Genomic DNA, 27,683 nt, shown 5'->3' with positions numbered 1-27,683 from the left:
ATTGTAGGAGAGAGCGCACTAGGTAACAATATGTGCTGCATGTGGAAGAAGTTATACGTAGTGTTCGTTTATGAATTGACTATAAATTGTAATAATAGAAAAAATTCCATGTAACTTTTGTTTTTACGCATCAGTTTAATATTTCAGGAAAATGTATTCTATATTGTCTCACTAACTTTCTCGAAACTATGCGTGAATGTTTTATTTTAACATCGATCAGTTATCAACATCCACCTTTTTCGATTTCTTGTAAGTTAACTGGCAATACTACTAGTAGTACAGTGATAGTGGTATACCAGTGAAGTTCCTATTAACCTCAACCACATAACTTTATGTTACGTAACCGTTTGTATGTTACATTATGACAGCACGTTAGGTCTGAGCATAACTGGACCTTTGTGGGTTAATTAACTTGAATAATTAGAAAAACCAGCAAATAAAATGGTGCTTTTAAGTAAATTCATCCCAAAAGTGTATAAACTAATAAAGGCCAAAACTATGATAGTTAATAATGTTCTACGATTTTGTACTTATACATGTTTTGGTATTCATAATGCCAGAACTGGTATTCTCGTGAATAACATGTTTAATTTCCAAGGGGTTGGAAGTTATTTCAAATTTCTAATGGACCAGGACCAAGGGAATGCTCCTCGACCTGTTACACAGTGGGTTAGTTTTGCATTTTGATTTAGTTTACCAATAATAATGAGACATAATAGTATGATGACGTGTTAAGAAATGTTTTTTACACCTCAGTGTTAGAAATGACTGTTGTTAGGTAGAGTTTACCTTGTATCTATTATTGTACATAAAAATTATGAATTAAAGGTTTCATTAAAAATGCATCACCAGAACTTCTCAAGACATTTTTTAAAAAAGTATGTTCCTTCCTTGTCTTTCTAATTTGAAATAACTTACATGATATAAAGATATTAATTTTCTAAGTTTATAGAATTGAAATAAAAATCCTATAACTTGAGCACTTTCAAAAGCACTCAGATTATAGAGTTTTTATTTAATTTCTATCAAGACTTCTTGAATCTGTGTGTTTACCTAATATAATTAATTTTCTAACTTGTTTATTCTAACTTAGAGATGGTTAGATATGATGAACTCAATTAAAACCTTAAAATGAATATGCAACTTTAGAAAATTTAAAAAATAACCAAGTAATGTTTTATAACTATTTGCTCAATACTTCAACTTATGTTTATAAGTATTATGTTTTCTTTTTTTTTTTCTTAAACTAATATGAATTTAATTGTAAAACACAATGAATAGAAAGAGTCATTAACATATATCAAGTTTCTTTTACAGTCTTATTCAAATTATTGTGCATGTGAGCCAGAAATGAAGTATATCTTGGTAACTGGAGGAGTCATCAGTGGTATTGGTAAAGGAGTGATAGCAAGCAGTATTGGTACACTTTTAAAGTCTTGTGGTTTCCATGTAACAGCCATAAAAATTGATCCATACATCAACATAGATGCTGGAACATTTTCTCCATATGAACATGGTATGTTGAAGATAAATGTATGAATCCTAAGTTCTAGCTTAAACATGACATTATGATAAGGCAGGTATCATACACCCATTATTTCAGTTAATAGAGATTTGTTTTGGTTTGATATGAACTTCTGGATAGAGTATGTATTTTCCATTCTTGATTTTGGCAATTAGTTTGTACAAACTAGTTTTTTTAGTTTTGAGTTTTTTATGTTTAATTAAGTCAAAGTACTACTTAGTAGATGAGATTCTAGTGAGATCATGCATTTTTGATTTTTATTCATTGCATGTGGTCTTTAACAACATTAATTTTATTTGATTGTGTGAGAAAAACAATTTTGGAATCCCAAGAGAAAAATAGATGTCTCTGATTATTGTTAATATGTTAGAATCTCTTATGAGGGATTACTAGAAAAATTTTGCTAACTGTAAATTCATAATGTACAACCTTGTTTAAGAAACTGTCTTACCATCATACAAATTTTCAGGAGGAGGTTGTTGCACTATCATTATAGTTTCAGGATAAGTTTATCTTGATATTGTACAATTTTTCATAAGATTCAACAGTTCACTGAAAATAGGAAAGATCTAAGTGAACATTATTTTCTATCTCTGTCTCAAAATGGCTGCTATGGGTATTAAAACTTTTGTGTCTCAAGATGGCTGCTATGGGTATTAAAACTTCTGTGTCTTAAGATGCCTGGTATGGATATTGAATCTTTTGTGTTTGTATCTCAAGATGGCTGGTATGGGTAATAAAAGTTTTATATTTGTATTTCAAGATCTCAGGTATGGGTATTAAAACTTTTGTGTTTGTATCTCAGTATGGCAATTATAGGTTTGAAAACTTGTTTTTCTATCTCAAGATGGCTGGTATGGGTATTAAAACATTTGTATCTCAAGATGGCTGGTATGGGTATTAAAACATTTGTATCTCAAGATTGCTTGTATGGGTATTAAAACGTTTGTATTTGTATCTCAAGATGGCTAGTGTGGGTGTTAAAGCTTTTGTGTCTCAATATTGCTGGTATGGGTATTAAAACTTTTGTGTTTGTATCTCAAGATGGCTGATATGGATATTAAAACTTTTGTGCCTCAAGATGGCTGGTATGGGTATTAAAACTTTTGTGTTTGTATCTCAATATGGGTGGTATGGGTATAAAAACATGTATTTTTATCTCAAGAAGACTGGTACAGGAATTAAAACTTTCATATTTGTATCTCAGTATGGCTGGTATGGGTATTAAATGTTTTGTATTTCAAGATGGCTGGTATGGATATTAAAATTTTTGTATCTCAAGATGACTGGTATGGGTATTAAAACTTTTGTATCTCAAGATGACTGGTATAGGTATAAAAAACATTTGTATTTGTATCTCAGTATGGCTGGTATGGGTATTAAACCTTTTGTGTTTGTATATCAGTATGGCTGGTATGGGTATTAAAACTTGTTTTTCTATCTCAAGATGGCTGGTATGGGTATTAAAACATTTGTATCTCAAGATTGCTTGTATGGGTATTAAAACGTTTGTGTTTGTATCTCAAGATGGCTGGCATGGATATGAAAACTTTTATATTTGTATTTCAAGATCTTTGGTATGGGTATTAAAACATTTGCATCTCAAGATGCCTGGTATGGATAATGAATCTTTTGTGTTTGTATCTCAATATGGGTGGTATGGGTATAAAAACATGTATTGTTATCTCAAGAAGACTAGTACCAGGAATTAAAACTTTTATATTTCTATCTCAGTATGGCTGGTATGGGTATTAAATGTTTTGTATTTCAAGATGGCTGGTATGGATATTAAAACTTTTGTATCTCAAGATGGCTGGTATGGGAAATAAAACTTTTGTGTTAGTACCTCAAGATGACTGGTATAGGTATTAAAACTTGTTTTTCTATCTCAAGATGACTGGTATGGGTATAAAAAACATTTGTATCTCAATATGGCTGGTAATGGTATTAAAACTTTTGTATTTTTATCTCAAGATGGTTGGAATGGGTATTAAAACATTTGTATCTCAAGATTGCTTGTATGGGTATTAAAACGTTTGTGTTTGTATCTCAAGATGGTTGGCATGGATATGAAAACTTTTATATTTGTATTTCAAGATTTTTTGTATGGGTATTAAAACATTTGCATCTCAAGATGCCTGGTATGGATAATGAATCTTTTGTGTTTGTATCTCAATATGGGTGGTATGGGTATAAAAACATGTATTGTTATCTCAAGAAGACTAGTACCAGGAATTAAAACTTTTATATTTGTATCTCAGTATGGCTGGTATGGGTATTAAATGTTTTGTATTTCAAGATGGATGGTATGGATATTAAAACTTTTGTATCTCAAGATGGCTGGTATGGGAAATAAAACTTTTGTGTTAGTACCCCATGATGACTGGTATAGGTATTAAAACTTGTTTTTCTATCTCAAGATGACTGGTATGGGTATAAAAAACATTTGTATCTCAATATGGCTGGTAATGGTATTAAAACTTTTGTATTTTTATCTCAAGATGGTTGGAATGGGTATTAAAACTTTTGTATTTGTATCTCAAGAAGGTTGGTATGGATATGAAAAGTTTTGTGTTTGTATTTCAAGATCCCTGGTATGGGTATTAAAACTTTTGTATTTGTAACTCAAGATGGCTGGCATGGGTATAAAACTTTTGTGTTTGTATCTCAAGAAGGCTGGTATGGATATTAAAACTTTTACATTTGTATTTCAAGATCTCAGGTATGGGTATTAAAACTTTTGTGTTTGCAGCTCAAGATGGCTGGTGTGGGTATGAAAACTTGTTTTTCTATCACCAGATGACTGGTATGGGTATAAAAACCTTTGTATTTGTATCTCAAGATGGCTGGTATGGGTATTAAAACTTTTGTATTTGTATCTCAAGATGGCTGGTATGGGTATTAAAACTTTTGTATTTGTATCTCAAGAAGGCTGGCATGGGTATAAAACTTTTGTGTTTGTATCTCAAGAAGGCTGGTATGGATATTAAAACTTTTACATTTGTATTTCAAGATCTCAGGTATGGGTATTAAAACTTTTGTGTTTGCAGCTCAAGATGGCTGGTGTGGGTATGAAAACTTGTTTTTCTATCACCAGATGACTGGTATGGGTATAAAAACCTTTGTATTTGTATCTCAAGATGGCTGGTATGGGTATTAAAACTTTTGTATTTGTATCTCAAGATGGCTGGTATGGGTATTAAAACTTTTGTATTTGTATCTCAAGAAGGCTGGCATGGGTATAAAACTTTTGTGTTTGTATCTCAAGAAGGCTGGTATGGATATTAAAACTTTTACATTTGTATTTCAAGATCTCAGGTATGGGTATTAAAACTTGTGTTTGCAGCTCAAGATGGCTGGTGTGGGTATGAAAACTTGTTTTCTATCACCAGATGACTGGTATGGGTATAAAAACCTTTGTATTTGTATCTCAAGATGGCTGGTATGGGTATTAAAACTTTTGTGTTTGTATCTCAAGAAGGCTGGTATGGATATTAAAACTTTTACATTTGTATTTCAAGATCTCAGGTATGGGTATTAAAACTTGTGTTTGCAGCTCAAGATGGCTGGCGTGGGTATGAAAACTTGTTTTTCTATCACCAGATGACTGGTATGGGTATAAAAACCTTTGTATTTGTATCTCAAGATGGCTGGTATGGGTATTAAAACTTTTGTATTTGTATCTCAAGATGGCTGGTATGGGTATTAAAACTTGTGTTTGCAGCTCAAGATGGCTGGCGTGGGTATGAAAACTTGTTTTTCTATCACCAGATGACTGGTATGGGTATAAAAACCTTTGTATTTGTATCTCAAGATGGCTGGTATGGGTATTAAAACTTTTGTGTTTGTATCTCAAGAAGGCTGGTATGGATATTAAAACTTTTACATTTGTATTTCAAGATCTCAGGTATGGGTATTAAAACTTGTGTTTGCAGCTCAAGATGGCTGGTGTGGGTATGAAAACTTGTTTTTCTATCACCAGATGACTGGTATGGGTATAAAAACCTTTGTATTTGTATCTCAAGATGGCTGGTATGGGTATTAAAACTTTTGTATTTGTATCTCAAGATGGCTGGTATGGGTATTAAAACTTTTGTATTTGTATCTCAAGAAGGCTGGTATGGATATTAAAACTTTTACATTTGTATTTCAAGATCTCAGGTATGGGTATTAAAACTTTTGTGTTTGCAGCTCAAGATGGCTGGTGTGGGTATGAAAACTTGTTTTTCTATCACCAGATGACTGGTATGGATATAAAAACCTTTGTATTTGTATCTCAAGATGGCTGGTATGGGTATTAAAACTTTTGTATTTGTATCTCAAGATGGCTGGTATGGGTATTAAAACTTTTGTATTTGTATCTCAAGATGGCTGGTATGGGTATAAAAACATTTGTGTTTGTGTCTCAATATGGCTGTTATGGGTATAAAAACTTTTGTATTTATATCTCAAGATTGTTGGAATGGGTATTTAAACATTTGTATCTCAAGATTGCTTGTATGGGTATTAAAACGTTTGTATTTGTATCTCAAGATGGCTGGTATGAGTATTAAAACGTTTGTATTTGTATCTTAATATGGCTGGTATGGGTATTAAAACTTTTGTGTTTGTATCTCAAGATGGGTGATATTTGATATTAAAACTTTTTTGCCTCAAGATGGCTTGTATGGGTAATAAAACTTTTGTGTTTGTTCCTCAAGATGATTGGTATGTGTATTAAAACTTCTCTGTTGGTATCTCAAGACGTTAGGAACATGTCTGAAAACTTGTTTTTCTAGCTGAAGATGACTGGTATGGGTATAAAAACATTTGTATCTCAATATTGCTTTTATGGGTATTAAAACGTTTGTGTTTGTATCTCAAGATGGCTTGTGTGGGTATTAAAACTTTCGTATCTCAAGATGGCTGGTATGGGTATTAAAATATCTGTATCTCAAGATGGCTGGTGTTGGTATTAAAACTTGTGTCTCAAGATTGCTGGTATGGGTATTAAAACTCGTTTTTTTCAAGATGGCTGGTATAGGTATTGAATATTTTGGTTTTGTATCTCAATATGGCTGCTGTGGGTATTAGAACTTTTGTATCTCATGATGGCTGGTATGGGTATTAGAACATTTGTATTTCAAGATGGCTGGTATGGATATTAAAAATTTTGTCTCAAGATGGCTGGTATGGATATTAAAATTTTTGTGCCTCAAGATGGCTGGTATGGGTATTAAAATATTTGTATCTCAAGATGGCTGGTGTTGGTATTAAAACTTTTGTGTTTCAAGATGGCTGGTATGGATATTGAATCTTTTGTGTTTGTATTTCAGTATGGCTGCTATGGGTATTAGAACTTTTGTATCTCATGATGGCTGGTATGGGTATTAGAACATTTGTATTTCAACATGGCTGGTATGGATATTAAAACATTTTTCTCAAGATGGCTGGTATGAGTAATGAAACCTTTATGTTTGTATTTGAAGAACTCAGGTATGGGTATTAAAACTTTTGTGTTTGTATCTCAGTATGGCTGGTATAGGTATGGAAACTTGCTTTTCTATCTCAAGATGGCTGGTATGAGTAATGAAACCTTTATGTTTGTATTTGAAGAACTCAGGTATGGGTATTAAAACTTTTGTGTTTGTATCTCAGTATGGCTGGTATAGGAATGGAAACTTGCTTTTCTATCTCAAGATGGCTGGTATGGGTATGAAAACATTTGTATCTCAAGAAGGCTGATAATGGTATTAAAACTTGTGTATTTTTATCTCAAGAAGGCTGGTATGGATATTTAAACTTTTGTATTTGTATCTGAAGATGGCTGATATGGGTATTATAAAACATTTGTATTTCAAGATGCCTGGTTTGGATATTGAATCTTTTGTGTTTGTATCTCAATATGGTTGGTGTGGGTATTAGAACTTTTGAATTTCAAGATGACTGGTATGGATTTTGGAACTTTTCTATCTCAAGATGGCTGGTATGGGGATCAGAACATTTATATTTCAAAATGGCTGGTATAGATATTAAAACTTTTTTGTCTCAAGATTGCTTGTATGTGCATTAAGACGTTTGTGTTTGTGTATCAATGTGGCTGGTATGGGTATTAAAACTTTTGTGTTATTATCTCAAGATGGGTGGTATGGGTATCAAAACTTTTGTTCCTCAAGATGGCTGGCATGGGTATTAAAGTATTTATATCTCAAGATGGCTGGTATGGGTATTAAAACTTTTGTATTTCAAGATGGCTGCTATGGGTATTAGAACTTTTGTATCTCAATATGGCTGGTATGGGTATTAACACTTTTGTCTCAAGATGGGTGGTATGGGTGTTAAAATTTGTATTTTCATCTCAAGAAGAGTGGTGTAGATATTGAAAGTTTTATATTTTTATCTCAAAAATGCTGGTATGGATATGAAAACTTTTGTATTTGTATATCAAGATTTCTTGTATGGGTATTAAAACTTTTGTGTTTGTAACTCAAGATGGCTGGTATGCATATTAACACTTTTGTGTTTGTATCTCAATATGGCTGGTAATGGTATTAAAACTTTTGTATTTTTATCTCAAGAAGGCTGATTTGGATATTAAAAGTTTTACATTTTTATCTCAAGATGGCTGGAATGGTATGAAAACTTGTGTTTGTATCTCAAGATGGCTGGTATGGATATTAAAACTTTTGTATCTCAAGATGGCTTGTATGGGAAATAAAACTTTTGTGTTTGTATTTCAAGATCTCTGGTATGGGTATCAAAATTTTGTGTTTGTAACTTAAGATGGCTGGTGTGGGTATTAAAACTTTCGTGTTTCTATCTCAGTATGGCTGGTATGGGTATAAATCTTGTTTTTCTATCTCAAGATGACTGGTATGGGTATTAAAATGTTTGTATTTGTAACTCAAGATGGTTAGTATGGGTATTAAAACTTTTGTGTTTGTATCTCAATATGGCTGGTAAGGGTATTAAGATTTTTGTGTTTGTATCTCAAGATGACTGGTGTGGATATTTGTATTTGAAAATCTCTGGTGTGGGTATTAAAACCTTTGTGTTTGTAACTCAAGATGGCTGGTGTGGGTATTACAACATTTGTATCTCAAGATTGATGCTATGGGTATTAAAACTTTTTATGTGAAGATGGCTGGTATTGGAAATAAAACTTTTGTGTTTGTATCTCAAGAAGGCTGGTATGGATGTTAAAAGTTTTGTATTTATATTTCAAGATCTTTGGTGTGGGTATTAAAATTTTTGTGTTTGTATCTCAACATGAATGGTATGGATATTAAGACTTTTTTATTTGTGTCTCAGGATGGCTGGTATGGATATTATAACTTTTGATTTTTTTTTTCAAGATAGCTGGTATGGGTATTAAACCTTTTTAATTTTTTTCTCAAGATAGCTGGTATGGGTATTAAAACTTTGGTATTCGTTGCTCAAGATGGCTAGTATGAATATTAAAACTTTTGTCAAATTAAAGTAGAGAACAATGGCTCAACCTTTTTAGTTCATCTTCAGGTTAACAAAATATTTTAATCTGATAAGAATGTGTTTGGTGGGATATTTCAGGAGTGTGTTATAGAATATTCTTATGATATCTTTTCTGAAGAAAGTTAATACAGAGGAAAATATTGTAGTTCAGAACAATCACAGTGAGTGTTAAATGAGGCTAGAAATTTTGTTTCATTAATGAAACAGTGGTTTATGCAGAATACAAAATCGAAAGAACTTATGTGAGAGAGAAAAGATATTTTGTGTAATTTTGATAAGTGGTAACTGCTAACTGCGATTCATTTATTGCACTTTGAAGATAATGTTTTATGGCAACAAGTAAGCTATTGATCCTTGGCTGTCTTGTCCTTGTAACTAAACTAAGACTGTTAATAAATAAATTTATAAAGAAAAAGCCAGCTCTTATCATTCACATATTTATCAAGCTTTCTCTTATACTTAAATAAATTTACTGCCTCTAGAACATTCAAAGACTAATCATTTGGTAAGCAAAATAAAACTCTGATGTTATGGCTCCTACCCTGCCAAAACTTTTATTTGTGTCCTCTAATTCTACTATTCTCACTGTTAAATATGAAGAAAGATATGTATAGACTATCAGTTCCTTTTACAATCTTGAACATCTGAGTCAGAGGGAAACTGAGTTTTTTTTTTTTTTTTCAAGAAAAAAGAATTTTGAAGATTTCAGCATTTTCTCACATGAGAAACTTTCCATTCCAGGCACCTTTTTTGTAACCATTTCAAATAATTCAGTATTCTTTTTAAAGGTACAGACCAAGACTAAACATAATACTTGAGATGTGGTGTAACCTGTGATTTGTGCAATAAAAGTTTCGCCCCTTTTCACTTGTATTCAATATTTTTGTAGATAAATTTAAAATCCTATTTGCCCTGATAAAAGAAACAACACAATGCTTGGATGATTTTAGAGACTGATCAACTATTACAACAAGAGTCCTGTCTTTCGTGACACTGTTAAGGCTATTCCAATCCAAATTATACTCATATTTCAAATTATGAGAACCCACATTCATTAACTTGCATTAAATACAAATAAAACCCTTTTGCTGTTTATTTCTCACTGCATGATCTAAATGATTTTGTAAGTCAGCAACATTTTGTTCTTGGATGAAATCCAAGACCTCGATATCTTCAAATTTAAGTAATTTATTGACTATTCTTTCATCTGTGTCGTTGATGTAAATAAAAAAAGAACAAAGGCCATAAGACTGAGCCCTGAGGAACCCCACTTGCAACATTAATTCACTGCGTCTAAACTCCATTTGTAATGACCCTCTAATTTCTTTCATTCAACAACTCTTCTATCCAATTTGCTAACTTATTTTCCATATGTTTAGAGATAACGTTTTTACAAGCCTTTTATGTTGCATGTTTCCAAATGCTTTCTGAAAATCCAGACACATCAAAGCTACGTCCTTACCCTCATCTTCGTAACAATGTCAGAAGATTTGTAAGGCAAAGTTTTCCCTTAATGAAACCATTTTGGTTATCCAGTGTAATTCTGCACTTTGTTAAATGACTTTGCAAAGCATCTTTTAATAGAATTTCCTAAAATTATGTAAGATTAATGGTTTTATAATTGCTGGAACATTTTTTATCACCTTTCTTAAAAAGAAGAGCTACATTGACTAATTTCTAATCCTTTGCTACTTACCTAAGTAATAAAAAAACAATTAGTTGCAAGTAGCTCACATATCCAATATTTAATCTCCTTTAAAACCCATTGGGAAATAAGAGATTATCAACTTGTTTATACTAACATTGATTTGAACTGGTTTTGAATACTTTGTTCAATCATGGTCTGCTTTTATGAGAATGTATCAAAATTCCAAAACAAACTTACCTCTACTGACACTTTCTCAATATTCAGGTTTTCAACTTTGTCCATATAAACATCATTCTTCCTTTCTTCATTATTTTATATCACATTTCAATGTCATTGGTGATACGTGTTTTATTATATTCTTCACCTGCATAAAAAGTTGTTGTACTGTGTACAAACACCTCACTCAGATAATGTAATTGCTGTTTCTCAACAAAATGTTTGGTTACAGTTTTCTCTGATACAGTGCTGTGTTTAGTTACATTATTGATTGCAATTTTGGTGCTGCATTATGGATTTCTGTACAGTTATAATTCCATAAAAAAATTGTTCTTTTTAGGTATAAATTTTTGTGTTACTGCTGCCAGCATGGAGGCTAATCAGTCCTTCCCTATTCCATTTCTGTTGTCCAGTGTCTCTCACTAGTCAGGGGTGAGTGAGAGTGGTGGTCACTCGTAGTTGAGGTTGTCTGTGATTTGATTCGTTGTCAGGTGGAGACACATATTTGACCAAGGGTTATATGTCCTGTAGATCATGAGACTGTTTTTGTTGATGATCCAGGACATTCTGGGGAGAATTTGGACTCTGTTTTTCCATTGATTTCCTTTACTAGACTGACTTCTCATGAGACTAGTTTGGATCAACTATCTCTTGCTTCCTTTCTTCAGTTAGTTGCTCAGGTTTTTGAGGTTTTGTGACTTTCCTTTGAGTGTACTTTTTCATTGATGGTGGAAAGGTTGAATAGGGACTACTTAGTTTTCCATTTTTCACCTGATACTGGTGTTCATACTGGAAGGTTTAGCACTCAGTTATCTGAGATGATAGCTTTGCCTTGTCCCCTATATTTGTCAGAACAGGATGTTTTGGGTTATCACAACTAGGATGATATCTGTTTAGATTAAAAAATAATGAACCCTCTTTGGAACCTTACATGTCCAACCTGTGATAAATTTGAACAGATCACAATTTTTTCACGTTCATCTAACTCACTACTGTGTTGTGATATTTATTTTATTTTCAACTTTTGTCTTAAGTCTCGCAGCATCCTCTACATCAGTTTGTGGATAAATTGGGTGTTTTGCTGACTTCCACAATGGTAAGATTGTTAGCTTCTGCTATGTCCTGGCTTGTATATTGTAGAAATTCATTGGAAATAGATACCTTGTTGGAGGGAGTTTGTCTACTTGCTGCCATGCTCTGGCAGTTAAAGGAGACTCCTTTTCACCATTCATTGTCTTTTGTAGAATTGATGGTGCTTGTTTACATTCTTTATTGTTATTCTTGGTTTCTTGACTTTTTTCAGTTTCAGCTAATAGTTTGAGTGTGTTTGCTTGTTATATATCCAAACTCCTGCCTTTAGTTTCTTGATTTATTGGTACTTACAATAGAGTCCATCCTGGTCCTTATGTTTCCTCCTCTTAGGTGGACTGATACCAACAATATCAGAGTGTTCTATACCAGTAGGTTATGTACATTTATAGTTACATCATTTTTTTAAAGTCTGGACTTCCTTCACCACAGATCTATGAGTCTTCCAGGTTCTGGCATCAGGATTGGTCATTTCCACCTCATTTATCCTTCCAGCCTGTGGTGTTTTTGCCTCCAACAGATTCACAGAGTGTAGATCTTCATTTCCAAGCTGTAAGGGACTTATTGATCCAGTGGGCAGAAGAGAGAGCCAGTTTCATTCTTCTGGAATTTTATTCATGTTTTGCCCTGAGAGATTGGAGACTGGTTTCCAATCATCATTCTTTCTTTTCTCAACCAATTCTTGGATTATCTTTGGTATACCATGGAGTCTTGTTTCAACCAATGGTATTTTTTACCAGGTCTTTAGATGACCAAGTTCAAAGTTGTTGACACATATACCCTATACCCAAGTCATCCTGCCAAATGTTGTGTTTTGTGCAAAAGAGTCAGGTTCTATGGTTCAGGAGTCTGCCCTTTGGTCTAGCACCTGCACCAAGTGTCTTCTGCAGAGTGTTACAAGCCTTTTCTTCTCATATTCATTCTTTGGGACTGTGCACACAATATTATTTGGATGAGTGGTTACTTCTAGCACCATCACGTCAGATGATGGAACAACATACCCAGATTCTCCTTTCAGAGGCTACCAAGGCTGGTTTTATTATTATAACAGAGAAATCTGTGCTATTGCCAACTCATTATATTGCTTATATGGGGGTCACTTTCAACACTTACTTAAGTCAGGCTCATTCACCTCCAGGCTATGGAGGGAGCAGTCAGACTTATGTCGTCTTCACCTACTGTGCAGGTGGCTTTTTCTCTTTTGGAGATTCCTTGAATATCTTATTATTTTGTGACAGGCACATGTGGACCCTTCAGCAGTTACTGTGCAACCAATAGGACATGATCTCCAATTCAATAGATTGTCCAGTCTTCTTACTCAGGAGCAATATATTAGATCTTGAGCATTGAGTGGATCAGAACCACACTGTTGTCTGTGTTTCCCTTTTGCCTACTTGTAGGTAGGAGCTGCATAGTCTATGCAAGAGCCTACCTGTAATACCAGTTCAGATTTATTACTCCACTATCAGGTTGAGGCATACCTGGACCTTCTTTTTGAGCAGTTTTTATTCACTTTATTGTTCCTGAACAGAGGTCCACTATCACCTCATAATTCCAAATGCAGGTTGGTCCCATCCTGGGTTCTTGGTTGAGCACAATGGTTCCATGTCCTCCCAGTAATTCCAGAGACAAGTGCAATGTTCCTTGCCCTCTTTTTGGGGAGTGAGGATGCATATTTATAATTCCAGACAGGATGAGTTTTGTTCCTTTAGTTGGTATGGCATACATGATCCCATCATTCAAATATTTGTCCAGTTTTGTGTTTGCTTTTTTTATCTGATTCCTGTGGTTTGGAACACATCACTGTATTGCTACAGGTTGAGATTCATTCTATAATTTTTGTATCTAATGTTGTGATCCAACTGCTCTATTCACCAGCATGGAATACAAGTACTCTGACCCCTTAATTTCAATCCCAAGTAGCAGAAACTTAGTTATCTAGTTGGGGCTGGCCTAAAGTGATGACCACTCATGTGCTCTTTCTTCTGTACTTAAGTTCTAGGTGATAAGCATACCTTTTCTGGAAGTAGTTTTCCCATTTGTATAATGATCTGTGTTGATAGTCTTTCTGTGGATAATGTCCCTTCTGGCCTCTCCACATTATAAATGTGAAATTCAAGCTGTCACTGTCGGTGGAGATGTGTTTTGGAAGTTAACATTTTAATAAATTGAAAATGTATTTCCAGTAATACTGACCTTTTCTGACACACACTCACCCATCTTCCAGTGTGAATGATTTGGATGATTTAAGTCTTGGAAAGTGGTTACATTGTCTGAAAGAGGTGCTTATATACAGTACCAGGATTGAGGACGCACTAATTCAGGTGGAGAACATCACAAGATGAATATCAACAAGAATATTTAAGTATAGCATAAAAGGCAGGAACATCTGAGGTATTTGTATTGGATGATGGTGGGGAACTGGATCGTGAAACCTATGAATATTTTTTTATATTAGAAGGTTGTTTTTTAAATGGATGAGGTATTTGTATAGGATGATGGTGGGGAACTGGATCGTGGAACCTATGAATGTTTTTTTATATTAGAAGGTTGTTTTTTTAAATAAGTGTGGTATTTATATAGGATGATGGTGGGGAACTGGATTGTCGAACCTATGAATGTTTTTTTATATCAGAAGGTTGTTGTTTCAAATAGTGAGGTATTTATATAGGATGATGGTGGAGAACTGGATCTTGGAACCTATGAATGTTTTTTTATATTAGAAGGTTTGTTTTCTTAAACAGGTGAGGTATTTGTATTAGATGATGGTGGGGAAGTGGATTTGGATCTTGGAAACTATGAAAGGTTTCTTAATATCACACTACATAAAGAAAACAACATAACAACTGGAAAAATATATGAACATGTGATCAAGAAAGAAAGAAAGGGAGATTATCTTGGTAAAACAGTTCAGGTAATTTGTTTATTATTTCTTTAGTTATTGTTTCTAGTCTATATATGTACAGATAAAGTTGTGGTTAGGGATCTTTAAGAAATCTATAAGAAAAGTAGGATGATCTAATTTTAATCTTGGTTTTGTATTGCTACTACTAACACTCGAATGATTTTGTGCTTTTTCACACAAACTTTTCCAGAAATTAGACACACACATTTGATTACATGATTTCTCAATGAAATTGGAACTTTATTCTCACAGATACCCTTGTTGATATTAATACATAATTTAAGCATAAAACAACTTTTCATAGACATTTTGTTCTCTTGTTATTATGGCATACCATTTAATACATTTATTTAAATGTTTTTCCAAGTAATAACTTTCTGAAATGCAAATTTATCAATTTTTATACAAAAAAGTAAAATTTTTCAAAAACAATTTTATCAACTGTTGTGTATATCAGAATGGATTGAAGAACATGTACATGTTTTTGTCAATGGGTTGCAAAACTTATGCTTTAAGTTATGTATGTGTTGAATTAAAAATATCTTATGTGAGGATAAATTCATTAACTCAACTGAAATCTTTATATTCATTAACTCAACTTGGACTTAGAATTGTTGATTCTCCTGGAATTTTTCAATATAAAACAGCATGATAGCAACTTAGTATTGTTGAGGTACCTTCAAGATATTTGAATTTTATATAGTAGGGTACTGGACTTTTTCTGTTTTTTTCAAGTGATCCATAGGTAAAATTTAATGAATTCAAGAAAAAAAGGTGGAGCAGCATTTCATGTCAATGAAACCTTTATTTACATTCTACAAAAACATTGTGTTAAATGTTAAACTATTTACAATATACACTACATGTTTACATTATAGAAAAACATTGTGTTAAATGTTAAACTATTTACTATATACACTACTTGTTTACCTTGTAGAAGAAGATTGTGTTAAATGTTAAAATATTTACAATATACACTACTTGTTTACATTATAGAAAAACATTGTGTTAAATTTTAAACTATTTACAATATACACTACTTGTTTACATTTTACAAAAACATTGTGTTAAATGGTAAACTATTTACAATATACTTTACTTGTTTACCTTGTAGAAGAAAATTGTGTTAAATGTTAAACTATTTACAATATACACTACATGTTTACATTATAGAAGAACATTGTGTTAAATGTTAAACTGTTTACAATACACCCTATATGTTTACCTTGTAGAAGAAGATTGTGTTAAATGTTAAACTATTTTCAATATACACTACTTGTTTACATTCTACAAAAACATTGTGTTCAATGTTAAACTGTTTACAATGTACACTACTTGTTTACTTACTACTTACTCTGAAAGACAGCACCAATTATTTAGACGTGTTTTGTTCACAGGTTTACCTCTGATGGCGACACCTTCCACCTTACAAATGTTTTTAGTTTTTTTAAAGGCCATTGGCCTTTTTAATACTGTTTAATTTATTAATTTTGACTTTGTTTTGATTTTAATAATTTTACTTTATTTTTAATTTCTTAGCAGTTTGGTCATAGTTACTTTACACTATAAACAACAATAGTCATGCATGTGGGGCCCAGAAGTTTGGGTTAACTAGAACCCTGCTATAAGAAACTTGTGGTCTGACACCTGGGCCCAGAAGTTTGGGTTTACTAGAACCCTGCTATAAGAAACTTGTGGTCTGACACCTGGGCCCAGAAGTTTGGGTTTACTAGAACTGTGCTATGTGAACTTTTGGTCTGACACATGGGCTCATAAGTTTTCGTTATCTAGAACCGTGCTATGTGAACTTGTGGTCTGACACCTGCTAATCTCTTGAACAAATTTTGATAACTGCATTTAAATGACATTTAAAACTGTGTGTTTTTCATGATCTAAAATCTTGTAAATCAGTGGCAGTTTTATTTATAGTATGTTGTAAATCTTTAGTAAACATGTTTTATTTAAATTTTATTGGTGTTTGAGTTTCTACACCTTAACAGGTTGTGCATAACATTACAAATGCTATCCAAGAATGGGTTGAGAGGGTTGCACAACTAGCAGTTGCTTCAGGTGATCAAACACCAAATGTCTGTGTTACATAAGTGAGTTAGCAGTATATAATGAATTTCTATTCCTTGACAGGTTGTGCCTCACATTACAGATGCTATCCAAGAATGGGTTGAAAGAGTTGCACAAGTAACAGTTACTCCAGATGGTCAAAGACCAGAAGTCTGCATTGTAGAAGTGAGTTTTTATCTTGTGCTCAAATAGTGCTGTGTCATTAAGAAACAGCAGACAAATCCTTGTCTTTATGTATTTTGTGAATAAAAGTTTGATTTACTGTTTGTTTATTAATTTCTTACCTTGAAATTAATAAAATTAAAACAACTAATTTAAATACATTTGTTTTAATCTATGTTTTAGAAACAATTTACCAATACTAAAGTTGTATGGGGTCTTCCAGTTTTTACAATTTTCATCCTTAAAAGTTGAATATTTCTAGATCGCTGTTTTAGTTCATTATATTTTTTAAGAGTTTCATCTCCACCTATGACTGACACTCATAATATTTACCCATCATATGTGTGAAGACTATTTTTGGTAAGAGAGATATTTTTTCCACAAAGGTTTTGGCTTATGCCTTTTACAAGGCTCTTTGAATGTGTTTTGTTCCCTGTATTATTCAAAGGCCCTAAACAAAAATTCCATTTTTTCCTGTATAATGGCTTTTCTATTGTTGGAATTTTTTTGGTGATGCACACTGTTCTTTGTCCTATCTTTGGCACCATCAGTGTTTGGAGCTCTGTTGGAGTTATAGTTGGACCTTCTTGTCAATTCTCCTTCCAATTTGTCATCATTCATACTCCCTTTTTGCTCAAATATTGTGTCATTCTCTCTCCTTTCCTGCCTCTTCCCAGGACCTCCTCTATATACTTCAATGCTTAATATGTGGACAGAACTCTCCTTTTCCTTACCTTCTTGATACACTTTTTATTTTGTGTTCATTGTAAACAGTACGTACTCTTTTCCATTGGGTCTCTTATCTGGGGTTCTATTTTGAGTTGTTTTTCATTCATTCTTCTAATATGTTGGTTTACTTGTAATTTTTTCTAGCACTGCTCATGTCATCAATCTTTCTAGATCCACTTTAGAGTTTTTCTAGCCCTTTAGTGAATTTTTACTCTGGGTATTTAGATGAATAAGGTGGAGATCTTGAATGTTTCACTTCACACTGTTAATTTCCTTGCTTCTCAGCATTACCTTCATCCTAGTTCTGATTTATAAATCATCAGTTTGTGCAAACTATGAAGTGGCCTTATCCTCTCCTTTTTTTTCCATTTCCAAATCTGCACTGTATAAACTTTTAGGTCCACAGTGTCCACTTTTGTGATGTTTTGCAAGACTACTAGTTTGTTAACCTCATGTTGTATTGCATCATTACTATGTCTGTCCCACACCATAATAACTCATGAAATATCATAGGTAATGCAATGTAAAGATAGCTGCCCATCCATCTGATCCTAGATTGAATGAACTGGACTGGTCTGTTTATAAAAATAGGATTTCATGGTCACTCATTGCACCCTTTCCACTCCTTGTTGCATTTTTCTGGACTTCACTGCCTTTTCCCCCTCATTTTCAATTGCATTAAGGGACTCTTCACCTCATAGCGACTGAGGTGGTGCACTGGAGGATTTCTCCTGAGTATGCTCAGTCCCATTCATTACTCTGAACCCTTATCCTATTGCATACAAGAAGAAAGTTTAAGTGACATATTTTCAGAATGAGCACAGATTCAGATATGGCACAGGTGAGTCTCTCTACAAGATGTCACATGCAATGAATGTTCTTTGGATGCTTTACAAATGTGCTTATCTAGATAAATTTTTCACCAGTCCTTCCATCACTTCATTGAGGGATTCTAGCTTTTATGTGAAAGAAGGTGCAGTATTGTATCAGAAGTTATAACTTTCCTACACTGAAAATATCAGGTCATCCCACAAGTAAAATCTGAAAATTTAATAAAAAGAATGCATCATCATTTCTGTCTTTGTAGAAGGCTTTAATGACTAAAATCTGTAACAGGACATGTATAAAAATGTTCAGACAAGTAAAAGAAACCAACATAATTCCACTTTTTTAGATCATTAATTAAATGAACCCTTATGAAGATGGATGTGTCTGAGGAGCACATTAGGCATATAATGCTTTATGAGTTCAGAAAAGGCAACAGTGCAGCAGAATCTACATGAAACATTCAAGGTGTTTATGGTGCAGTCTCTCTCAATGAAAGAAAATATCGAAGGTGACTTCAGAAGTTCACATCAGGTAAACATAGCTTAAGTGATGTGCCACATTTAGATCGTCGTGTTGAGTTTAATGATGACTTGCTGCTGGCTGCACTTGATGAAGATTGTGCTGTGACAGTTGAACTAGCACAGAAGCTTAATTCAACCCATTCAACAGTTCATCATCATCTGCAACAGCTTGGAAAGGTGTCAAAACTTGGAAAATGGGTTCACCATGATTTAACAGAAGCCAACTTCAGAGCAAGAGAGGGCATTTTCACTTCTCTGCACTCTCATGAATGTAACTCACCTTTTTTGGACAGGTTAGTGACTGGAGATGAAAAATGGATATTTTATAAAAATGTTAAGCACTGCAGACAATGGCTGGGTGCAGGTAACCTGGCTAAAGTGCAGCCTAAAATGGACCTTCAGTCTAGGAAAGTCTTGTTAAGTGTTTGGTGGGATATTCTTTGATAGTTTGTATAGGCAGAATGTTCATGATGAAACTTTATAGAGTGGACGACAACTACCTGTTGTGGAGACACAAGTGTAGAGGATGATGTTTTGAAAGTCTTTCATCTTCAGGTGGGCTATGTGATAGACGAGTGCATGGATGGATGGCACTGTTGGTTGATCAGCATGTGCACACCCTGTCTTTGCCACTTGACATACCCTTGGAGGCCATAGCCATCCATGTTTCCTGGAGTCATACCATCATTGTTTGTTCTCTCTACCTGTCACCTGGAGAAACATATGATCAATCAGACCTTAATGCTCTCATTGAACAGTTGCCATCTCCCTTTTTCATCTTGGGTGACTTTAATGGACATCATCCCCTCTGGGGAAGTGCTGATATTGGTAGGAGGGGTCACTTTCTAGAGCATATGCTCTCTGATCACAACCTGTCTATCTTCAATACTGGTTTTTTGACTTAATTTCATGCACCTAGTCAGTCCTTTACTGCTATTGATCTCTCAGTTTGCTCCTCTTCATTATTCTTCCAATTTTCATAGAGAGTGGACTATATATAATCCACGAGGCAGTGATAATTTTCCTATAATTTTAAGAGAAACTGGTCATGGTCAGTGCAACCTGACCCTCATGCCCAGGTGGTAGCTGGATCAGGCAAACTGGCCCTCTTTCACTGCTCTCACAGAATTTAGTCCTGCCATCATCTGTAAGCCATCATTAGATGACTGTGTGACAGCAGTAACTGACTGTATTACACAAGCAGCTGCTTAATGTATTCCTAAAACCTCAACATGCTTTCTACTATATCCTTGTCTGTGGTGGAATCCTGCCTGCCACATGGCACAGAATGCTCAAAAACAGTCCTGGGATACTTTCCGTAGATATCCCGCACTCTCGAACCTCATTGCTTTCCAGCAGGCCCATGCACATGCTTGGTGGGTACGATGTCAAAGCCAGAAGTAATCTTGGATTAAGTTCACAACCGGCATATCTTCTACCACCAGTTCCAAAGTCATATGGGACAAGATTCGAAAGGTCAGTGGGCAATATAATTCGTCCTCCTCTTGATCTTGATCTTGCTCTCTGATGGCCAGGAAATAACTGATACCTAGAGCATCACCGATACTCTAGGTGAGAGCTTTTGCCAGTTTTCTAGCACTTCTACTTCTTCTTCTACCTTCTTAGCTATCAAGACTCAGGTAGAGCGATCACCTCATTCCTTTCGAGTTGATAGTCTCTATGACTGTAATCATCCTTTTACACTGGTGGAACTCAAACTGGCCCTTCATCGGTCTGGCAGTACATCAGTTGGACCTGATGATGTACACTATGACATGCTGTGCCATCTATCTCCTGTTTCTCTTGCTCTTCTTCTGATTGTTTTTAACAGGATCTGGCAGGAGAATGTTTTTCCTGATGCGTGGCACTAGGCTATTGTCCTACCTTTCTCTAAGCCTGGGAAAAATCCAAAGATTCCTTCAAACTATCATCCAATTGCTTTGAACAGCTGTCTCTGTAAGACTTTAGAGAGGATGGTTAATGCTCATCCTGTTTGGTTCCTCGAATCAAACAGCGTCCTCTCTCCCACCCAGTGTGGGCTCCGATGACAGTGCTTCTCCATGGACCACCTGATTCAACTTGAAACATCAATCAGAGAAGCCTTTCTCAAACAACATCTGCATCAATATTCCTTGATATTGAGAAGGTTTATGATACAACATGAAGGTATGGCATTTTACGAGACCTCCATATATATGGGTTATGTGGCCATTTGCCCAGGTTTATTAAAAATTTTTTAATGGACAGGAGATTTCAAGTTCATGTGGGTTCAACATTTTCCTGTTCTTTTATATAGGAACATGGAGTCCCTCAGGGCTGTGTTTTGAATGTTACACTTTTCAGTATAAAAATTAATGCCATCACTGAACAACTCCCTCTCACTGTTGCCAACAGGCTCTATTTTGACAACTTTCACATCTCTTGTCAGTTGTCAAACATGAGGTATATTGAGTGGCAGCTACAGACTGCCTCAATTGTTTACTGAAGTGTAAACAAAGTGTTTACTTTGTTTACACAACAAAGGACTTTAATTTCTCTCTCTCTAAAACTGTTTGCATGCATTTATGCCACCAATGGGGTATTCTCCCTGATCCTGAACTCTGTATTGGTGAAGTTGTGCTGCCTGTGGTCCTTGAGACAAAATACTTGGGGCTTATCTTTGACCGTAAGCTGACCTTTATACCATATATCAAGTAGCTATGGGTCAAATGTACAAGAGCACTGAACATCCTCCGTGTCCTCTCTACCACCACTTGGGGAGTGGATTGATATTCTGTGCTAAAGATATATTGTGCTCTTATTTGATCAAAACTTAACTATGGATCACTGGTCTATGGCTCTGTCAGACCCTCGGCCTTAAAGATGCTGGACCCCATTCATCATCAAGGACTTCGACTCTGCACTGGGGATTTCTGCACTTCCTCAATTCAGAGCTGACACATAGAGTCTCATGAACCTTCTTTGCACCTCTGCTCTTTGCAACTGTGTTTACTGTATGCTTCCTTACCAAAGCATCCCACCTGGGGTTGTGTTTTCCTTCCTTGGTAAGCCATACTTTTTCAGCACAGACGGTCTGCTATTGGCCTTTGTATCCAGGCACAGCTGGATGAATTGGGTCTGTCCTTGGATAACATTGCTTTATCCACTGGTCAGACCATCCCAACATGGCTTCTTTAAGTCCTCAAATGTGACCTATCTTTAAGTCATCTGAGGAAAGCAGACACTCCCGATTGGAAATACCATCTTTTATTTTCTGGACATCTTTTGAACCATCTTTCCATTTCTATTTATTTCGGATGGTTCAAATTGGGTAACTGTGTGGGATCTGCCATGGTTTGTTGTGGTTCGGTGGATGCAGAATCCCGTCTACAGCTTCTGTGTTCACTTCTGAACTGTACGACATTTCACTTGCCCTGGGTTACATAAAAGCTAAGCAGTACTGAAACTGCATTATTTATACTCACTTGCTTGGTTCTCTACTGACCCTGGAATCGCTTCACGTTAATTCACACCCTGTTCTCACTGATATTCAAAACCAACTGGCCCATTTCTCTTTAACATCTACTTCTATCCAGTTTTTCTGGATACCAGGCCATGTTGGTATGTGCAGGAACGAGCTCGCTGACACCGCAGATAAATCTATCTGCCCTGTCACTATCACCGCTGTTCCTGTTCCATACATGGACTATGGTCCTGTACTCAAGTCTCGGCTCCATACCAGCTGGCAGTCGACTTGGAGTGAGCAACATGAAAACAAGCTTTTCAAAATAAAATCCTGTTGGACTTTGGCTATCTTGCTTCTGTAAGGATTGGAAAGAGGAAGTTGTTTTAACTGGACTACACATTGGTCACAGTTTTTTAACTCATTGTTTTCTTTTATCTGGAACTGATGCACCGGTGTGTAGTCTGTGTAACACTCAGATCACAATAAGCCACAATACACTTTCTTGTCGTCATTACAACTCCCAACAACAGCACCATTTTAAACATGTTCTGTCCCAAGGTTTGTCTATAACGTTAGACAGTGTTATTGGTGATTGTGACCTGTTTACCTTGGAAATGTTTTTTTAAAGGCCATTAATCATTTTAATGCTATTTACGTTTTTTAATTTATACATTAGAACTTTTTAATGTGATTCTTTTTTAAGAATCAAAGTCCATTTAGTTCGATTTGAAATTAGAAAATGGCCATAACGTCAAATAACTCGAAACCAGGACTGGAAAGGCCAACTTCAGGTGATTAACACTGCTGTTTGAACTACTCATTACTCATCCTGGTGAGTTATTATTAAAGTTTTGCTACACATCTTTTAAAAATTTAATTACTTTACCTTTTTACAATGGTCATAACGTCAAATAACTTGGAACCAGGACTGGAAAGGCCAACTTCAGGTGACTAATGGTGGTTTTTGTACTTACTTGTTAGTCTTCCTGGCGAGTTATGATAATTACAATTATGCTACAGAGAAAGGCCTTTACAAATTCTATTACTGTAATTCTTCTCTTAATGTTGTAGACTAGATGTAAACATTGGTTTTATGCTGTTTGTTTTGTTTTACCTTAATTTCCTTTTATGAATTTTACTAAATTTAATTTTATCTTTTTACCGGATGTTTGGGGCAGATAGCCTAGCTACTTTGTGCCATAAAACACTAAATCAACCAACCAACCAAAGTTTGCAGAACTGTCTTGATGAAAAAGAGCTTGGAACACATGAAGATGTCAAACTACCCTCTCTACATTCTTTTCCTTCAAACCCCAAGAAATTTATAGAGGTGGCATTCAGAAGCTTGTGAATTTTTGGCAGGAAGTAATTAATAATAATTTAACATAAATTATTGATTAAATAACATTAAAAGCATTTGAAATCATTTCTCTTTTTTCTGAATCTAAAATCAGACATTACTTAAGGGATGACCTGATACATTCTGCTTTTCTTCAATTTTTTTACTAAAGGAAACCTAAAAAGTATTCCTCATCTTGAGTAATTGATAGATGAAAACAAAGTTGAACAAGACAATTCTGAGCTTGTTGAAATTAAGTTGGGAAGTTCAAAGAATGATAAGGCTCCTGGGCTAGATACTTCTGCAAGAGTTTCAAAGGAGATCAAGGATTAGATATGTGAACTACTTGCCACAGTTTTTTTTGTAAGTCCATGAATAGTGGACCAGGTAAATTAATGTCAGTCCTATCTTCAAGGGAGGTAATAGAAGTTGTCCCAGTAATTATAGGCTTATTAGTCTGACATCAGTTGTGGGAAAAGTTTTAGAAAGTCCAATATAAGATACATTGTAGAGTTATTTAACAAAGTTTAGAATTTTATCAACATGGACAGTCAACATGGATTCTCTAAAGGAATATCTTGCATTAAAAATCTTTTGATGTGCTTTGAAAATGCTATTGCATATGTAGACACTGGTAAAGATGTGTATTTGGTGCAAGGCTTGTAAACAGACTTATCTGTATCTTTAGGTGTGGGGGATAAGTTTACTAATTAGACAGAAGAGTGGATTGATGGGAAAAAGCAGAGTTTTGTTATGAATGGAATTTAGTCAAACTGGATTTTTGTCACAAGTGGGATACCTCAGAACCTAGTCTTAGGATCATTGGTCTATTTGGTATACATTAAATTAATTAAATTTGCTGATGATATCAAAGTCTTGGTTGATACTGGCTGTAAAGAAGATGCTGCTGCTTTACAAAAGGATTTAGATCATTTAATGAGTTTGACAAATAAGTGATAGATGGGTTTTAATTATAATAAATGCAAGACATTGATGGGAATTATTATAATTTAAATTATGAATATAATTTACGTGGGAATAACCTTTACAGTGTCATGAAAGAAAAGGATTTTGGTGTAATGGTTAATCAGTCTGTTAAGCCTTCGAAGCAGTGCACTGTTGCTAGTGGTAGGGCAAATAGGAATTTTATGTTGCATCTAAGAAATATTGAACAAGTCTAAAAAATATTATAATTTCATTGTATAGGTCACTGGTTAGGTAACACTTAGAGTATTTTGTTCAGTCTTGGACTTCTTACCTTAATAAAGACATTGAATTGTTGGAAAGGGTTCAGAGGTGGGTTACTAAGCAGTATCTGGGATGGATGGATTTTCATGTGAGGAGAGATTAAGATCCTTAAAATTATTTCTCTTGAAAAAAGAAGAGTCAGAGAGGAACTGATTAAATGTTTATGATTGTAAAAGGAATTGATAGAGTTGATGCATCAACATTTTTTATACTTAACAGTGAGAACTGTAGAAGGGACACAAATATGGATTAAGGAAAGGTAAAGGCCAACTTCAGCCAAGACAGTGTTATTTTACAAATAGGGTGGTTGGCATATGGAATGGGTTGCCTTTAGATGTAGTAGATGCAATAAATTTCAGTGACTTTAAAACACAGCTTGATAGATATATGAATGATAAGGGCTGACTTTAATTTTTTTTTAAATATATTTATTTAACAGTTTTAGTATGGCTTAGAGGATAGGACAGCCAAAATGGGCAAGCAGATTCCTTGTTGTCACTAAACATTATGTTATGCTAACTTTTTGGATCACAGTAAGATCTGTATATTGTTCTGCACTTTCTTATCAGTAATTATTCAACAACGATAAAAGAACGGCTGTTTTAGTTGATGTAATGTTCAATAGATGTTTGTTGGTCTTCATTTTAAAGAATTTCTTTTTTCTTGAGTTATTTGAAGTATGGCAGCTTACTTTTAACCTTAGTCAACTTAACAGTAGCAAAAGTAACGTGGAGTGTTTGAAGAAGTTCTTGTCTATGAAAAATGGCAGCTGTTCTTGTAGTAAACTTATTTGTAACAAATGAGGTAGGGAAACAAAATCATTCTCATTTAGAGAACTATTTATTTGTCTGGTCTAACTACAAAATTTATGTAGTGTGTAATTGAGGTTCTGAATCAACAAGTTATAGTTTTTAAATGTATAACTTTTCAGATTTAGTGACATCTTTTTATGTTTGAACTGTAACATTTCTTTTTAAGCTTGGAGGTACTATAGGAGATATTGAAGGAATGCCATTTGTGGAAGCCTTTAGACAGTTTCAGTTCCGTGTAAGACGAGAGAACTTTTGTTGTGTACATGTCAGTTTGGTTCCTCAGGTTTGTGGTGATTGTATCTTTATTGTTAGAAAGTGTTTTATTATATATTTATTAGCATTTCACTTTTCTGTCATTAGGAGTTAAATATGACACTCTGTCATTATGTGTACTTTCTATCATTTTGTCACAAAGTTTTGCAAGTTACACTGTGTTATCTGGCTTTCAGTATAAACATCTGTGAATTAAAATTCATGTATTATTGTACTTTTTTTCATTTTTGATATAAATTTTGAGAGTGCTTTTGTTAATATTTTTGCTACTATATAAACTTTTTTTTTTTCACAATAGCATATTTATAATTAGCCATTATGCTATTGGAAGTGTCTTTCATTCAAATATTATGGTTATTATAATGATGATGAAAACAATTTTCTAGCCAAAGGCAACAGGTGAGCATAAAACCAAACCAACTCAAGCCAGTGTTCGTGAACTTCGTGGTTTAGGCCTTTCCCCTGATTTGGTAAGTTTTATCACACTAAGTCAGAGAACTACTAGTTTGAGGCTTAGCCCCATGACTTTACAAGAATTACTCTTCAGTTTAATGAACTGCAAAAAGTAGCTGTAATCCTAATTTGGTAAATTCAATCATGATAGAGAGAATGATGACCTGAAAAGCTTAATTTTTCTACAAAATTAGCTAAAAACCAATGTGTACACAGTAATTATGGAGTAATTTAGCAATTAGAAATTCAAAATTGTCTAAAACTTCTACTGATTGTATTCCATACTTCTGGTTGTGAGCAGTCTGGTTGAAAATGTAAATAAGTAACAATTAATTAAGTAAATACTCACATTTAAATTTCATGAACTCTTCGAGTGGCACAGCAACACATACGTGGACCAACACTAATAGAACCTAGATATGTCTAGTGGAAAGAGCACAGATATCCCTTTATCTAATTTTGTGCTTAACTACGAACAAACCAACAAATTTCTTGATAAAGCTCTATCTCTAAACCTTACATGTAGAACATGATATTGCAAGAAACCACTGGTAGCTAAAAAAAAAAACTTAATGAACTAAATCCAGTTGTTATATAAATAATTGTGTATATATCTGCTTCATGTAATTATGTATGAAAAATTAAAACATTCTTTGTTATTTACTTCTTACCTGACCTTCTATTATATATATATTAAGCAACATTTCGTTATCTACTTGTTACCTGATATTCTGTTATTTACATATTAGCCAACATTGTGTTATCGACTTATTAGCTAACCTTCTGTTATATACATATTAATCAACATTGTGTTATCTACTTGTTAGCTGATCTTTTGTTCTATATGTAGTTAACCAACATTGTGTTATCTACTTGTTACCTAACCTTCTATTATATACATACTAACCAACATTGTATTATGTACTTGTTATTTAACGTTC

General features: G+C 34.2%; 1 protein-coding gene across 5 annotated transcripts in view; it reads left to right on the top strand.

The window, feature by feature from the left end:
• The window catches only part of LOC143250448 (CTP synthase 1-like), a 118,153-nt gene continuing 90,470 nt past the window's right edge, over positions 1–27,683 (top strand). Inside the window, exons 1-6 of one of the 5 annotated variants that reach the window (XM_076500993.1) lie at positions 1–249; positions 1,318–1,516; positions 14,693–14,862; positions 16,996–17,097; positions 26,183–26,299; positions 26,676–26,759. In XM_076500993.1, the coding sequence (XP_076357108.1) occupies positions 1,351–1,516; positions 14,693–14,862; positions 16,996–17,097; positions 26,183–26,299; positions 26,676–26,759 (639 nt within the window). In that variant the 5' untranslated portion in view covers positions 1–249; positions 1,318–1,350. Of the gene's footprint in view, positions 879–1,317; positions 1,517–14,692; positions 14,863–16,995; positions 17,098–26,182; positions 26,300–26,675; positions 26,760–27,683 lie in introns of all 5 variants that reach the window. The other 4 variants (XM_076500994.1, XM_076500992.1, XM_076500991.1 and 1 more) reach the window with 4 other exon arrangements.

This window comes from Tachypleus tridentatus, chromosome 5 (genome assembly GCF_004210375.1).
Source record: "Tachypleus tridentatus isolate NWPU-2018 chromosome 5, ASM421037v1, whole genome shotgun sequence".
NCBI lineage: Eukaryota > Metazoa > Arthropoda > Merostomata > Xiphosura > Limulidae > Tachypleus > Tachypleus tridentatus.
The sequence above is the reverse complement of the archived record's forward strand: the minus strand, read 5'-3'. Positions and strand labels throughout refer to the sequence as shown.